General features: G+C 41.5%; 1 protein-coding gene across 1 annotated transcript in view; it reads right to left on the reverse strand.

Annotated features, from left to right (window-relative positions):
- Positions 1-1202: 1202 nt before the first annotated feature.
- Positions 1203-16436, reverse strand: part of CCDC30 (coiled-coil domain containing 30) — a 118975-nt gene continuing 103741 nt past the window's right edge. The window contains 6 exon segments of the mRNA XM_048220523.2: positions 1203-1386; positions 1389-1545; positions 1893-1957; positions 8782-8896; positions 11322-11458; positions 14815-14956. Of these exon segments, the coding sequence (XP_048076480.1) occupies positions 1336-1386; positions 1389-1545; positions 1893-1957; positions 8782-8896; positions 11322-11458; positions 14815-14956 (667 nt within the window). The 3' untranslated portion in view covers positions 1203-1335.

Consider the following 16436-nt stretch of genomic DNA (forward strand, 5'->3'; position numbering starts at 1 on the left):
TGATGAGGTTGTGGAAAAACTAGTACAAAGTGCTCGTGAAAATAAATGATGATACCTAGCATTTGTTACGCAGCTACTAAGTTCTAAATACACATTTCATTTCATTTGGTCCTCACAAGTCTATGGGACAGGAACAACTACTGTTCCCATTTTATGGATCAAGAAATTGAGGCTTAAAGAGGTTGAGCGCCTGGGGGGCTCAGTTGGTTAAGCATCCCATTCGATCTCAGCTCAGGTCTTGATCTCAGGGTCGTGAGTTCAAGCCCCATATTGGGCTCCACTACTTAATTAAAAGAAAGAAAAAGAAAAGAAAAAAATAAAGAGGTTGACTATAGAAACATTATGTTGACACAACTTTTTTTTTTAAAGCAACGCAATAGGTGATATACCAAAACTATATAACATTTGTATCTTCTGACCCAATTATGCCAATCTTTTCTGGAGTAACTCAAGAGAAAACAAAGAGCTACATTCACAAGACTTTTAGCACAGCATAATCTCAAATAGTGAAAAGGTAGAAACAACTTAAATGTAAACAACGAGAGAATTTATAGAACATCGACATGATAGGATATCCTGCGGCTACTGACAGAATAATTCTGAAGACTATTGAAATAGCAAAAAACGCTTTACGGTATATTAAACTAAATATCAGACTGTGAAAATGAAGATACAATATAGCAACAACTTAAAAATATATACATTTGAATAAGAACCAAAAAGGAATAAATGAAAATAGTTGTCTTGAGAATGCAGGATTATGGGAGATTTCTTTTTCTTTTTAAAGTATTTGCTTTAATATAATTACATTGTTTTTACTTAAAAAAAATAATACCCATGAAAATAGGGGGAAAGTGCTGAATTAGCTATATATGTGCTCTGCTGAACAGACCCCTAATTAAACCATTGAACTTAAGACACTATTACTGATCAATACAAGGATATTTGAGGATATCAAACTAACGTGAGAAATTCATTTTTATGGGGTGCCTGGGTGGCTCAGTCGTTAAGCGTCTGCCTTCGGCTCAGGGTGTGATCCCAGAGTCCTGGGATTGAGCCCCACACCGGGCTCCCTGCTCCACTGGGAGTCTGCTTCTTCCTCTCCCACTCCCCCTGCTTGTGTTCCCTCTCTCGCTGGCTGTCTCTCTGTCAAATAAATAAATAAATAAATAAAATCTTTAAAAAAGAGAGAGAGAGAGAAATCCATTTTTACAACCAGTTTAATGAATTTATCAGAAATTCTGAGGACTCCTGGTTGACGTCCAGTGGGGATCCATGGTAACTCTTCTCCACGTCATGTTCCACCCTCACGCCCAAGCTTTAAGTTAACAGCTTTTAGCCACCAGTGATTTTACAATTCTGGTCTTGTTCTTGGATGCAATGTGTGTCTCTTTCAGAGAAGCCACGTTTATGTATCCAGCTTCAGAATTCTGTGAACACGAAAGAGACTTGGGGGACTTGGGGTTTGCCACTGCTGCTTCTGATGTATGTTCTTTAATCTCTTGAAGACTTCCAACCAGCTCTACTAAACTTGTGCCTGAAAAACTAAGAAGGGCCATATGTGAGGACTTTGTGAAAACAGCATCTCTTGGTAGCATGTTGGGGTTACAGGGATAAGGTATCAATGGGATTTCAGTTTTTTACAACTGTCAAACACAAAGGAAACCAAATAACATGTACCTTATGTTTATGGATTACTTTCTACCTTAAGTCAAGATTCTGTCAGGTGTGGGGGTGAAGAGGTGGAAAGAGAGAAGGAATTGGAAAAAGATTCAAATATTAAATATAGAAAAGTTACTCCCAAATGCTATGCTTTGTCAAGCCACCAACTCAGGATAACTTAGGCAGCCATGACTCTCAGGCTTGCAGATGATTGTCTTGACTTTACTAACCTGGAGTTTGGTAAGGACAAGATTTTATTCAATAATTCAAATTCAGGAATCTCAAAAATTGTCTCCTAAAAGAAAAGAAAGAATGAATAATTAAAATTGTAATTACAAGCCACTGGCAATATGATCCTAAAACGTAAGCTTTACATATATTTTTGATAAAAAATTTAATTCCCTCCCCTCCTACTTGTTAGAATGGCCATCATAAAAAAGACAAGAGATACCAAATGCTGGCAAGGACGTGGAGAAAAGGGAGCCCTCAGGCACTACCCATGGGCATGTACACGGGTGCAGCCGCTCTGCAAAAAACTTTTCCTCAAAAAGTTAAAAACAGAAATACCATACGATCCAACAATTCCACTTCTCGAAATCCAGAGAAAATGAAATCATGGTCTGAAGATATCTGCACCCCATCCTATGTTCATAGCAGCATGATCTCACATATACGTACAATCTAAAAAAAAAAACAAACTCATAGAAGCAGAGATCACATTTGTGGTTGCAGAGGTGGGGTGTGATGGATGGAGGAATTAGGCAAAGGTGGTCAAAAGGTACAGACTTCCAGCTATAATATAAATTCTGGGGATGTAACGTACAACATGAAGACTGCAGTTAACGATACTGAACTGTATATTTGAAAGTTGCTAAGACAGTAGATCTTCAAAGTTCTCATCTCCAGGAAAAAAATCGTAACTATGTGAGGTGACAGATGTTAACTAATCTTATTGTGATAGTCATTTTGCATTGGATATATATATCAAATCATTGTTATATGAATCACAAGTTATACTTTTTAACTTATACAGAGAATGTTATATGTCAATTACATCTCAATAAAAAATGTGATCCCTAAATACCTATAAAATATCTGGTAATTATAAATCTTATACTTCCATATTAGCACTTTCATTGTAAGCCTGCTTATTATATCTATTTTCCTACATGAATTATCTCATATTAGCTGATAAAATCATTCTGTTCTATTAGGTAAGTTTTTACTTAATACTCTGGTGAACATTTTCTGTCACTTTAAATCATGAAAGGAAGTATCTATTTTTTTAAGATCTGTGACTTTAAAAACCAAATACTCTTTCTCACAGAAACCGATCAACACAGACCAAATTTTACATATTGTTACAGGGGTTTACTGATTCCCCTAAACTTGGACCCCTGTTTAACCTTTGATACAAGCCAACTCATTTCTGTGAGAAATTCTTAGTTATCCTAATAAATGAGAAGCTTCTATAAGGAGGAATAAACTAGCATTCAGAGAACTTTATAATGTGCTAAAAATATTAGTAGACTTGGAGTTAGGAGAGCAAGGCTTGAATTCTGGCTCTATTAGTTAGACTCTGATATGTCCCATTACCTCTCTGACTTTTGTTCCTACATTTAAAATGTGAGAATAACAATTAATCATTAATCTTTCAGGGTTATTGTGAAAATTAATTAACATAAAACACATGGGAGGAACTCAATAAATGTTCAATATAGAAAAGCTTCTTTCACAGAGAGAAAGAAGCTGTATTATTGAAAGACATTTATTTGCCAAGCGATACACTATATATCTATATATATATTATTTATATATTATAGGTACTTTATATATATTATCTAATTATTCTACTTTATCCCCAGTAGCCATATCTGAAATTCATCCATCCATCCATCCATCCATCCATCCATACATTCATTCTTGTAATAGCTTTATGGAGATATAATTCACACACTATATACAATTCAGTCATTTAAAGTGCACAATTTGGGGTGCCTGGGTGGCTCAGTTGGTTAAGCATCTGACTCTTGGCTTTGGCTCAGGTTGTGATCTCAGGGTCATGGGATTAAGCCCCGTGCCAGGCTCTGCACTCAGCACGGAGTCTGCTTGTCTCTCTCCCTCTGCTCCTCCTCCTGCTTGTGCTTTCTCTCTCTCTCTCTCAAATAAATAAATAAAAAAAATAAAGTGCACGATTCAATGGTATTTAGTGTATTCACAGGGTTGTACAACCATTATTACAACCAATTTTAGAGCACCTTCATCACTCCCAATAGAAATCTAATACCCTTTAGCTACACCCCCATCCCTCAATGCTTCAGCCCTAGGCAACTAGTCATCTACTTCTATGTTTATATATTTGCCTATTCTGGACATTTTATATAAATGGAATCATATGACATATGGTGACCGGATTTTTTAAATTTCACATAATATCCGTAAAGTTCATCTGCATTATAACATGGATCAATACTTCATTCTTCTTTATGACTGAATGATATTCTGTTGTATAGATAGATAGACCATTTTATTTATCCATTCATCAGCTGATAGACATTTGGGTTGTTTACACCTCTTGGCTATTATCAATAATGCTGCTATAAATCTTCATATACAGATTTTGGTGTGGAACAGCCACCTTTGAGTGTTATTACTTCATTTTCCCAGATGAAAGAACCAGAAGGTGAATAAGGTTTTCTTCTTTCACACAACTAGTAAAATGCTGAGCTGGGATTTGGGACATAAGGTGCAACAAGAAAACATATCAAGGACATAAAGCCATATTTGGAGAGGGGAGGATTCAGAAAAAGCTTTATGGAAGAGAAGATATTTAGGTCAAATTATGAGGGACAGTAGGAACCCGCCAAGAGAAAATCTGGGGGAGGGAAGTCATGGGAGAAGGCAGTGGAGGAAAAGGGGCTTCCTAGAAGAGCCTAAAGAAGACTGTGGTAAGTCATTGTATGGCTTTGGGTCACATGGTCAGATTATATTTTGTAAAGATCCCTCTGGCTATAGACTAATAGAACAATAGGATTTCAAAAGACAAAAGCCAGGAAGATGAAAGAAGGAAGGTGGGATGTGTCTTTCCAAGTAAGGGAAATACATCCAGAGGGAGGAAACCAGAGCTTTGGGGGAAACAGTAAGTAGATCAGGTTCATTTGATCAAGCTTGTTTGATGTCAGAAAGTTATTTGGACTATGAGAAGTTCCCATGTGGCTTCAGTTCTTCTGGCTTAGACATCAACGCTGGAAGCCTTTCCTAATCACCCCAGACAGGTTTAAATGCCCCTCCGCCTGCTTTCACAGCACTCTGGGCCTACCGCTATTGTAGAACTTACCACAGCGTATGGTAGTTGCCAGTTATATGATGGTCACTCTCATCAGGGCTGAGTTCTGTGAAGCCAGACACTGTATCTTGTACCTCACCATATCCAAATCACAAGGGGGACAGTATGAGGCCTGGTACCCTGAATAGGCCTAACATTTGTTGAACAAATGAACTTTTTCTGATAGACAAAACAAGTCTCTGGAACTCTGTGAGATGAAGTACTATGAAGACAGGCAGTGCTTCATGCAGATTAGTCTGGAGGCATGGGCAGGACAGATCAGGAGGAGAGACTGAAAGGAGATGAGTTAAGTTGTTGCTATAACCCTGGTGTTAAGTGCTTGGGATGCAGAGGGTAACATGACGGACATAGTTCCTGCTCTCATGGAGTTTATAATCCAAGAGTGAGGAAAGATGGGATTACAACACAGGAAGCAACATGGTCTCTTACAAGGCCATGTCCCTGGTTGCCCCCATACCCCGAAAGGGAAACAGTAGACTTGAGGTATTACAAGCTAGTGGCTAAGAGCAAGGTGCCAGAGAGAGTTGGTTTCAGTCCCTCTTCTTCTACTTATTAGTGATGTGCCTTGGGCAATGATGTCACTTCACCTCTCCAGAGCTCTGTTTCCTCAGATGTGAAAATGGCAAGGTTATTTTGTAGATTAAATGAGATAATGTACATAAAATGCTTAGCACAGTACCAGGTGCATAGCAAGCACTCAACAATTGTCAAGCTCTCAGCTTTTTAGCCTCTGAGGTGTTGCAAGGAAGGAGGAGATATAGGCTATGTCTGATCTCAGGGATCTATATACTCATTTGTTTATAGTATGATACCCAATCACCGAGAACCAAGAGGTGTGGGAAATGTCAGCAGTAGCTGTGTGACTCAGGCATACCATTTAACCTCTCTTGAGTTTTATCTCCCTCCTGTATAAAATGAGGGGATCGAATTGGAAGAGCCTTAAGATTCTAAATTTAAAAACAATTTTGGAGTTGTTTTAACAGGTGTGAAGATGTTACAAGTTGGTACTTTTGTCACACATGGAACATGGAGCTTGATGTGCTGTAGTCCTGACCCTGTCACATTTCTTATCTTGTTTGAGGATAATGTTGTGGATTTCAAAGCTATTGGTTCTAGTATATCCTCCGTTAAGGCTCTAACTCAGCACCCATAATACTATAGTGCTTGGTCATGTATGTCTCTGTCCTTCTCTAGCAGACTAAAGACCTCCAGAAACAGGGTCCATCTTCATATTCCTAGGACTTAGCATAGTTTCTGGAATTGATGTTTGTTGAATGAATAAGTAGAATAGTGAGTGAACAGACAGTTGAGAACAGTTGTAGCTCAAGCAAAAACATCAGATAAAGGACTGGTATTCAAGATCTACAAAGAACTTCTCAAACTCAATACACGAGAAACAAATAAACAAATCAAAAAATGGGCAGAAGATATGAACAGACACTTTTCCAATGAAGACATACAAATGGCTAACAGACACATGAAAAAAGGTTCAAAATCATTAGCCATCAAGGAAATTCAAATCAAAACCACACTGAGATACCACCTTACGCCAGTTAGAATGGCAAAAATAGACAAGGCAAGAGACAACAATTGTTGGAGAGGATGTGGAGAAAGGGGATCCCTCCTACATTGTTGGTGGGAATGCAAGTTGGTACAGCCACATTGGAAAACAGTGTGGAGGTCCCTTAAAAAGTTAAAAATTGAGCTACCCTATGACCCAGACATTGCACTACTGGGTGTTTACCCCAAAGATACAGACGTAGTAAAGAGAAGGGCCATATGCACCCCAATGTTCATAGCAGCAATGTCCACAATAGCTAAATCATGGAAGGAGCCGAGATGCCCTTCAACAGATGACTGGATTAAGAAGTTGTGGTCCATATATACAATGGAATATTACTCAGCTATCAGAAAGAACGAGTTCTCAACATTTGCTACAACATGGATGGCACTGGAGGAGATAATGCTAAGTGAAATAAGTCAAGCAGAGAAAGACAACTATCATATGATTTCTCTCATCTATGGAACATAAGAACTAGGATGATCGGTAGGGGAAGAAAGGGATAAAGAAAGGGGGGGTAATCAGAAGGGGGAATGAAACATGAGAGACTATGGACTCTGAGAAACAAACTGAGGGCCTCAGAGGGGAGGGGGGTGGGGGAATGGGATAGAACGGTGATGGGTAGTAAGGAGGGCACGTATTGCATGGTGCACTGGGTGTTATACACAACTAATGAGTCATCGAGCCTTACATCGGAAACCGGGGATGTACTGTATGGTGACTAACATAATATAATAAAAAATCATTAAGAAAAAACATCAAGTATTGGAAATTAAGCTATGTAATCTGGCAGTTCTACTTTTGACAAAATCTACAGAACAACTCATATAGTTCGGAAATAATCACCTTTCTTTTTTAAAGATTTTATTTATTTATTTGACAGAGAGAAGTGTGTGCATGAGTTGGGGGAGGGGTGGAGGGAGAGAGTAAGAAAGAATCCCAAGCAGATTCTGCGCCAAGTGCACAGCCCCACATGGGGCTTGATCCCAGGACCCCGAGCCGAAATCAAGAGTTGGACACCCAACCAACTGAGCCACTGAGGCACCCCAGAAATAATCACTTTTCTGACAGCAAACCAGATGTGGGTCTTATGCTCATAGCAACAGTACCCAACAAGCAGGATCTATCTTAAGTATCCTGGAAGGAAACATCTAGCAGGTGATACAAACCAGAGGAGGAAGCAAGCAGCTTCTATCTTGGTTCAGAATGCGACTCTGCTCATCGACGTCCCTCTCGCTGACACGTTTACCAGCCAGACTCTGGACCGTCTTTGAAACTATACTATTGCCACATCTATCTGGACTTGGTTACTTGTCTGCTTGGATTTTTGAGAGAGAAATTGCTTTTCTCTGACTCTGATGTTCCCCTTAGGCTTGACTCCTTGCCAGACCAGACTATCTTCATTTACCTCTCTGAGCCTCAGATTTGCTCATTTCTCAAACAGGGCTAGAATAATCCATGGCAAACAGGAATGAGAATGAGGCATACATGTGAAAATATTTAACAGTCATTCATTCTCAAATATTTATGGAGCACCTGTCTTTTTTTTTTTTTTTAAGATTTTATTTATTCATTTGACAGAGATAGAGACAGCCAGCGAGAGAGGGTACACAAGCAGGGGGAGTGGGAGAGGAAGAAGCAGGCTCATAGCGGAGGAGCCTGATGTGGGGCTCGATCCCAGAACGCCGGGATCACGCCCTGAGCCGAAGGCAGTCACTTAAGGACTGAGCCACCCAGGCACCCCGGAGCACCTGTCTGTAGATGAAATGGCATAAGAGATACAATCCTTATGGATTGCTCCAGGATCTCACTGCTGATTTGCTGAGACAGAGAAGCACAAAGACAATGGGGATACAGTTAAAGAAGCTACGAGGCATGCACAGTCTCTTTGGGATCACATAGGAGGAGAGTGTTTACTAAAAGCTGACACAGGAGTGCCTGGATGGCTCAGTTGGTTGGGTGCCCTACTCTTGATCTTGGCTCAGGTCTTGATCTCAGAGTCATGAGTCCAGGCCCAAGCTGACCCAATGAAGAGCAAAGCTGGCCAAGAGCAGTCTCAGCGTCTGCTGCTCTCGTGCGGCCAATGCGCTTCTTTGCCACTGGCCCCCATGAGGCCAAGTGCAGCCTACAGCTACATGAACATGAAGAGAGAACACCACAACCTTAGCAACTAGGCTTCATATGAGGGACACAACAGAAGCACGCATCTTACCTCTCCTCTGTGAATCTGGATGTTCTTTATGATACGCTCTAAGAGGCCAACCTGCTGTGTAAGCCGGAGAGTGGTTTCCTGCAATTCCTTATTTTCTTTATCCAGAAGAAGTACTCTAAGAATGAGATAGATCAGAGGAATAACTAAAAATTTCTGTATCATTACTAAAAACTCAAAACCATGTCCCACTTACCACTAGCTCTGGGTCTTAGCCCACTGCCTAGTTGGTTATGGAACCAACTTTGGCAGAGTAATTCTCATCATGTTCCAAGACCAAGTAGAAATTAATAAGCTTTTGGCTTATACACAGGCATTAAAAACATATTGAGAACAGAGACATACCATATTGCAAGAGTATGGAAGGCACAATTCTAGCCCTTGAGAAACTTGATGAAGGATATGATCCCATTTAGGGGTGGGACTGAAATCTCTCTGCATCCCTTCAAATATTATAGCTACACAGCCTGCATCTGGTTCTGATCTCGAATAGTCATCCCATACTTTCGTCGTGGTAGTAGCAGTAGTAGTAGTAGTAGTAACGGCAGCAACAACAGTAGCAGTAATAGTAGCACCAGCAGCAGCAGTAGTAATAGCAGCAGCAGCGGTAGTAATAGTAATAGTAGCAGCAGAAGCAGCAGTAGTAATAGTAGTAGTAGTAGCAGCAGCATTAACAGTTGCAGCAGCAGTAGTAGCAGTAGTAATAACAGCAGCAATAGTAATAGTAGTAGCAGCAGTAGTAGCAGAAGCAGCAGTAGTAAGAGTAGTAGTGGTACTAGCAGCAGTAGTACTAACAGTAGTAGTAGCAACAGTAGTAGTGGTAATAGCAGTAATAGCAGCAGCTGTAGTAATAGTATTAGCAGTAGTAGTGGTAGTAGTAGCAGCAGTAGTAATAGCAGCAGCAGTCATAGCAATAGTAGTAATAGTAGCAGTAGCACCAGCAGTAACAGTAGCAGTAGTAATAGTAGTAGCAGTATTAATAGTAGTAGCAGCAGCAGCAGTAATAGTAGTAGTAGTAGCAATAGCGGCAATAACCATTTACCAAGTACTTACCATGTGCTTAGTCCCTGTAACCTACCCACAGAGTAAACACTTAAACCTGCTCATGTGTTGGCTCATTTGATCCTTGCAACAACTCCATGAAATTGATGTTGTTATGGAGCCTATTTTACAGATGAGGAAACTGAAGCCCAGAGAAAAGCAACTTGTTTAAGGACATAAAACCAGAAAGTCATAGAGCTGAGATGCTAATTCAGATCTTTCAGATTTCTAAGCCTGAGCTCCTAACCACTATACCAGGCTCACTCTCCAGGGCCACGGTTTATTCGGGACACATGATAGTACAATAGTGCTGATCAGAGATTTGTGTTTGAGTTCTGATTCTGCCACATACTAGCTATGTGATCCTTGGCAAATTCCAAATCTGAGCCTCAGTTTTCTCATCTGTAAAAGGAAGAAGCATCCTGTAGAAGAAGCTTACTCCAAGGAAAACACACAAGTCCAATCCAGATGGCTAGAGTGTGTCTTTAGGAGGGCAAGATGGGAACACCATTAATGTTAAGCACGGGTAATAAGTCAGTTGTATTGGGAATTTCAGAATCAATGATGTAATCTGAGAAGGGCAATGGCTTACAGAGAAGGCTTACAAAAGGGGAGACACAGACAGTAAGAGATCATCAGAGACTTCCCAGGCCTGCCCTGAGAAGTGTGTGCCCATAACAGCAGAGAGGAGAGTTCCAGCCTGCTGGACAGATCTCCCCACAGACTGTGGTGCTGTGGGCTCTAGGGCCAAGCTACTGAGGTCCACACACTGCTCTGTCACTGACCAGGCTGCCTGAGTTCCTGAACTTCTCTGGGTTAGCTTTCTCACCCATAAAATAAGGCTAATCCCAGAGCCTCCCTCGTGAGACTGGTATGAGGATTGGTGAGAGAGAGAGCTAAGAACAATGCCCAGCACAGTGTAAGTGCTCAAAAAATGTTAATCATTATAGTTATTATTGGTGACTCTATGTGTTAAGATCAAACCACTCTCTTTGCCCTAATTCTGTGCTCCAAGAACACTTTTCATTGTAACTGGGGATTCCTAATAGAGGAGAGAGGGCTTGGGCTGGGTGATATGTGAATTCTTCTCTGCTGGGACCATTTGTCGTTATAAATTAATACAATTGGTATCGCACGGTTTCGTGAATTTAAGTCACTAGTATGAACCTGTTCCTCTCTTGATCTACCTTGATTCCACAGGTATCAGATGATAAAAATGAGTGTCAACACATAAAGTGACAGAGGCCAGAATGAGCCCAGCGAGGTCCTCAGTCAGGCAATGCCTCCATGCAAGAGCCCATCGAATGGCTCACCCGCCTCCTCCATGATCCTTTTCTCTTTAATTTCATTACTTTTGCAGGAACTGCTGAAAACAGCAGGCAGCAGAGCAACAATTATAAGATAGGCTGCAAACCCAGAGGACAGTCTCTGGAACAACCTCTTCGTTGAGGGAGAAACATCTTGGCAGAGTTCATTGGCTCCTCAGGCAGGACCACACCTACCTGTTCTGGACGGAAGATATTACCCATTTATTGTCACGGATTAATTCTTCTTGCTCTGTGACTTGTTCCAGAAGTTTCCTTTTCTCTAGGAACAGTATGTCATTTTGAGCAGTGACTTCGTCCTGGAATGCCTTCTCCTAGAGATAATAAAACCCCTCATTACCACAGCAGGAGGAAGAATTATGAAGTTGACAGCAAATATCCCTTCTTTACGTTCCCTCTCCTGTCCCCTAGTATGTTTTCACCTGTTTGCTGACATTGTCAGCTAGATAGTTCTTCTGTTTATTTTGGTTATTTTAGGTCCTGTGTTTTTTTTTTTTTAACAATTTATCATTCCCTGGGTTAACATTTAAAAATATCTGAGCAACTCAACTTCCAGTAAGGTCCCAAGGCTTTCATGTGTATTCTAATACCGTAAGTATCAAATTGCTACCAAATGCAACTGAACTCCCCAAAGCTCCAGCCTGACATTTTTCCATGTAAAACATCTCTATCTGCATTGTGGTGATCGTCTTTTTATGGCAAAGGGAGAAGATGGGAATTTAGCCCCCATCCTTGGAAACCAGCTTCGGGATCTCAGTTGACTTGGCAAATGAAGCAGGTAAGCCGGCTACTGAGAATACCCTTGCAGCGATCATGCTGAAGAGACTTCTAACCTGACACCATGTCTCATTTTCTACCAACATTTTTCCGGAAAGCAATAGCTAGCGAGATTATAGCTAAAATGATAAAGGAGTGTAGCTTGTGAAAAAATACTAATGTTCTTATATTGAAAGAGTCAGTAGCTATTAATAAATATCACCGTTGGTGAGGAGTTTAGCAGCTCGAAAGTATAGAATTGCCCTTGTCACCTCACTGATGCCCTGTCAACGGTACGTGTCTTCACCCTTCTGTGTTTGTGCCTCCTGCTGCCACAGGCGGGAGTGAGTGGGGACGGGAGAAGCGTAATGAGCTGCGGGCAGATGGCGAATCACAGAGTTAAGAGGGGCAACTTTCTTTCTTTTAAATAAGGCACTAATATAGATCATCCAGAAAAGACTCCATCTACTATTCAAGAAGTGTAAGAAAGGATATTACATTATGTTCCGAAACAAACCACGCCAGATTTTAAAGTCCTGCAGCCAGGACACTTCAATATCCAACAATAGTCTTGTCTGCTCTTATTTAAATATGTTTTTGGTAAGGATTGAGAATAGAAGCAGTCATCCCACCAATACTACTCTGCAGTTACGACTGGATTAGAAAGGACACTGGATGGGGCAGGGTCCTGACACTCTGCGCTTTGGAAATGCCCTACTTTTTTGAACCAGAAAATCAGGACACCTGCTCTAATAAAAGGATGAAATATTTGGAGAAATCTGGTTTGGATGTTTACAACAGTCAGGAGACTCAACTGGCTCACTGTATAAAGAGAAGGCTGAAGGGATAAAACCCAAAAAAGTGGCATTACTTTCTGGAGACTTGGTGCTTAGAAGGTGAGCCCAGCTTCTTTGTGCTCGTGGCTCTGGTCCACAGGCCCTAAAATAAGTAAAATCAGGACCTCCAGGTTCGTACCACTGTGGCATTAAAAGATCTCACATCAGGCTTCTCTAGGCTAAGTATTTCCTATTCCATTAACAATTCCTCCTGTGAGCTGTACATCTACCAATTAACATGTGTCTAAGAGCGCTTACACCGTAAGGGAAGGAAGGAACATCTCTGGAGAGTTGTCCGTGTCAGGCGCCACTGCAGGCATTTCCTATTTTAACTGCACAAAAGACTCGTGAGGTGTGGATTAGTTCCGCCATTTCACGGACGAGGAAAATGATACCCAGAGACTTGTGCCAGGTCACAGAACTAAGAGGTGGCAGGTTTAGACTTTGCACCTGCCCGCGGCCAAAGCCCACAGCACCCTTCAAGGGCAGTGAGCAAAGGAACCACCTGCTCTTCCTTCGCCTCTGCTTGTTGGCCATCTCCAGAGTGTTTCCCGCAGATCTGTGGCTCTCTGGGTGGACACGTCGCTTTCCCAGTGCTGCTGTAACAAACCCCACACACTGGATGGCTTAAAACAACAGGAACTGGTTTTCTCACAATTGTGGAGGCTCCAAGTCTAAAATTGGAGTGTTGGCTGGGTTAGTTCCTTCTGGGGGCTCCATGCCTCTCTCTCAGCTTCTGGAGTTCACAAGCAATCCCTGGTGCTCCCTGGCATAGCGGCATCACTCCGAGAGCTGCCTCTATCCTCACGTGGACTTCTTCCCCTGCGAGTGGCTATGTGTGCCTGCTCTTCTTATAAGGATGCCAGTCACATTGGATTTAGGGCCAACTCTAATCCACCATGACCTCATCTTAACTAATTACACCTGCAAAGACCTTATTTCCAAATTGATCACATTCTGAGGTTCTGGACAGACATGAATTTGTGGAGGACAATGTTCAACCCAGTACAGTCAGGAAGAAAGAAGCAGGGGGCCGTTTCTGTCATATAAGCCTAACAGTGGAAGGCAGGCAGTCCAAGAGAGTAGTAATCAGAAGTAGGCTGCTATTTCCGGTGGGCCCATGAACCAGGGTTGCTACTTTCTTCTGTAGTACTTTTCATGTACTTTTCCTAGTTGTGAGTCCAACCTAGATCCGAGTCTTTAAAAGTTTGACAACTTAGTGCCCAAAGAGAAGGGTACTGCAAAATCCAACTGATTTTCCTCTCTCACTATCGTGTAGAGTATGAGGAGGATTTTTTAAAAAAACATTGGTGACGCATCTGTTATAATCCAAAAATGTGTTATTGTGTGTAGTCTAGAATTCTTAACCATCCCATAATAGCCCACGGAATGACTGAAATTGCATGAATTCTTTTGGGATCCTTGGCACATACATAGAAATGAGTATTTTAGGAGTGAGCACAGAGTTTTCAAAATTCGGATGGGCTAGGCATCTCAAGAAGGGAAAGCATTACTGGCCTAGTCAGTTGCTCTCCACTCTGAATTCATGTAGTTTAATGATCCCAAGACCATTGTGCAGTTGATTCCATGCCATCTGTCTCATTTTCCTCCTGCCTACCAGTAAGGGGCCATGGGACAAAGATGAAGAAGACATGGATATTTAGGAAAAAAAGCCTGCAGACACTACACAAGGACTGATAAGTAGGGGTCACCAATTTTCACTGCCATTTAAAACTGACGGGAGTTTGAGGCAAAATGAGGGCAATGTGAACTAGGAATGAGTTATGGAGGGTGGTCTGGAAGTCTCTGCTGACAGGTATTTAAGAGAAGACATTTTCATTTGAAGACAAGACACTGACCAGAGTTGGAAGTGCAGGATATTTTCAGTGTTTGACTCAGTTTACCAACACCATGAGTCTTACATACTTTTTGGCAGAATCACTCACATCGAAAGAAGGTGCATAGGAAAGAAATGAGAACCTGGGTATGAAGAGGCCACAGAGAATTAAAGCACAAGTGGGCTTTCTCGAATGAGCCGAGCCGCAGCGCCTCGGGGAGCTCTTCACCTTTCTGCTCACCTTTTCCACTTGCTGACGCAGACATCTGGCTTCATTTTCCAGTTGTTCAATTCTACCATCTCGTAGTTTTACTTCATGAGATAAATGGTCCTTGACTCTGCGAAGCTTGTCTTTGTGACGGTGACGCTTCTCGTTATAGTTTCTATAAAATAAATTTACATAGAGGCGCAGCTGAGCACGGTGGACACTTATGCTGCTTCCTCAGTATGCACCTTTCTTGGATTTTCTCCTCTTGCTTTCTCAAGGGCTGCCACCAGAGGCGGATACTTGTCCTGCCTCCCATCTGCAGGACTTCCCGACCCCAACAGGGGGAATGGACCAAGGGTAACCTCCTAAACAGCACCAGCTTTAGTGGCCTCCAACTCAGGAAACTCCTTGACTTCTGATCCCTGACATCGAATTCCGAATCCTGCCCCATGGAGTCAGTCATTAATTTAAGTTTTGAGGTCTTGGCTATACCCTTCAATGGTGATATAACCCACTTCAATCTCTGATAACTGAGTCCGCTCTCAGTCCTTTCCCCGAGTCTGGACTTCTGAAGGCCAATTCTATGTAGGTCTCTGCTCAAGACTCTAACTCAGTTTCTGACATAAATCAAACTTATCGCCAATAAGCACATGAAAAGATGTTCAACATCGTTAGCCATTAAGGAAACGTAAATCAAAACTACAGTGAGATACCACTTCACACCCACCAGGCTGGCTAAAATAAAAAAGAAGACAATAACAAGTGTGAGCAAAGATGTAAAGACACTGGAACTCTCAAACACTGCTGGTCAAATGGTGCAGCCTCTTTGGAAAAAGCCTGGAAGTTCCTCAAATGGTTAAACGTAGAGCTGGAGAACCCAGCAGCTCCACTCCTAGGCTTCTACTCAAGAGAAATGAAAACATACGTCCGCGCAAAAACTTATATACGCATATTCATAGTGGCACTATTCGCAATAGCCAAAAGGTGGAAACAACCCAAAGACCACCAGCTGATGAAAGGGTAAGCAAACTATGGAATATCTGTGCAGTGGAACATGATTCGGCCACAAAAAGGAGCGAAGCGCTGATCCATGCTACAACACAGATGAACCGTGAAAGCATTACGCTAAGTGAAAGAAGTCATGCACACAGGACCACATATTATATGACTCCCCGTCTATGTATTGTCCAGAACAGGCAAATACAGAGGATTCCTGGTTGCCTGGGGCTGTGGAGGGAGAGGGAAATCGGGGATGGCAGATGATAACTAAAAGGTTTCTTTTGGGGGTAATGAAGTGTTCTTAAAATTGACTGTGGTGACGGCGGTACAACTAAAAGCCACTGAATTGTACACTATAAGTGGGTGAGCTGTGTGGTATGTCAATCATATCAATAAACCTGTTTTTTAAAAAAAGAACAAAAATCTACATTACCATTTTAAGCTACTATAACAGCTAATCTGAGTAAGCAAGAAAACAGAATGAAGCCTCAATACCACCACTAGGCAAACCTCTTTGAAGACGACTGTGCTTTCCAAATAAGAATATTGTTATTCAGAAATCACTTCTGCAAATTAAAAATTGAGGAGAAATTTTACTTTGAACCTATTAGGTCTGATCACACAAAATCACTCTAAATTAGGATACCTTGACCTCT

The sequence above is a fragment of the Ursus arctos genome, unplaced genomic scaffold, assembly GCF_023065955.2.
Source record: "Ursus arctos isolate Adak ecotype North America unplaced genomic scaffold, UrsArc2.0 scaffold_12, whole genome shotgun sequence".
Taxonomy (NCBI): Eukaryota; Metazoa; Chordata; class Mammalia; order Carnivora; family Ursidae; genus Ursus; species Ursus arctos.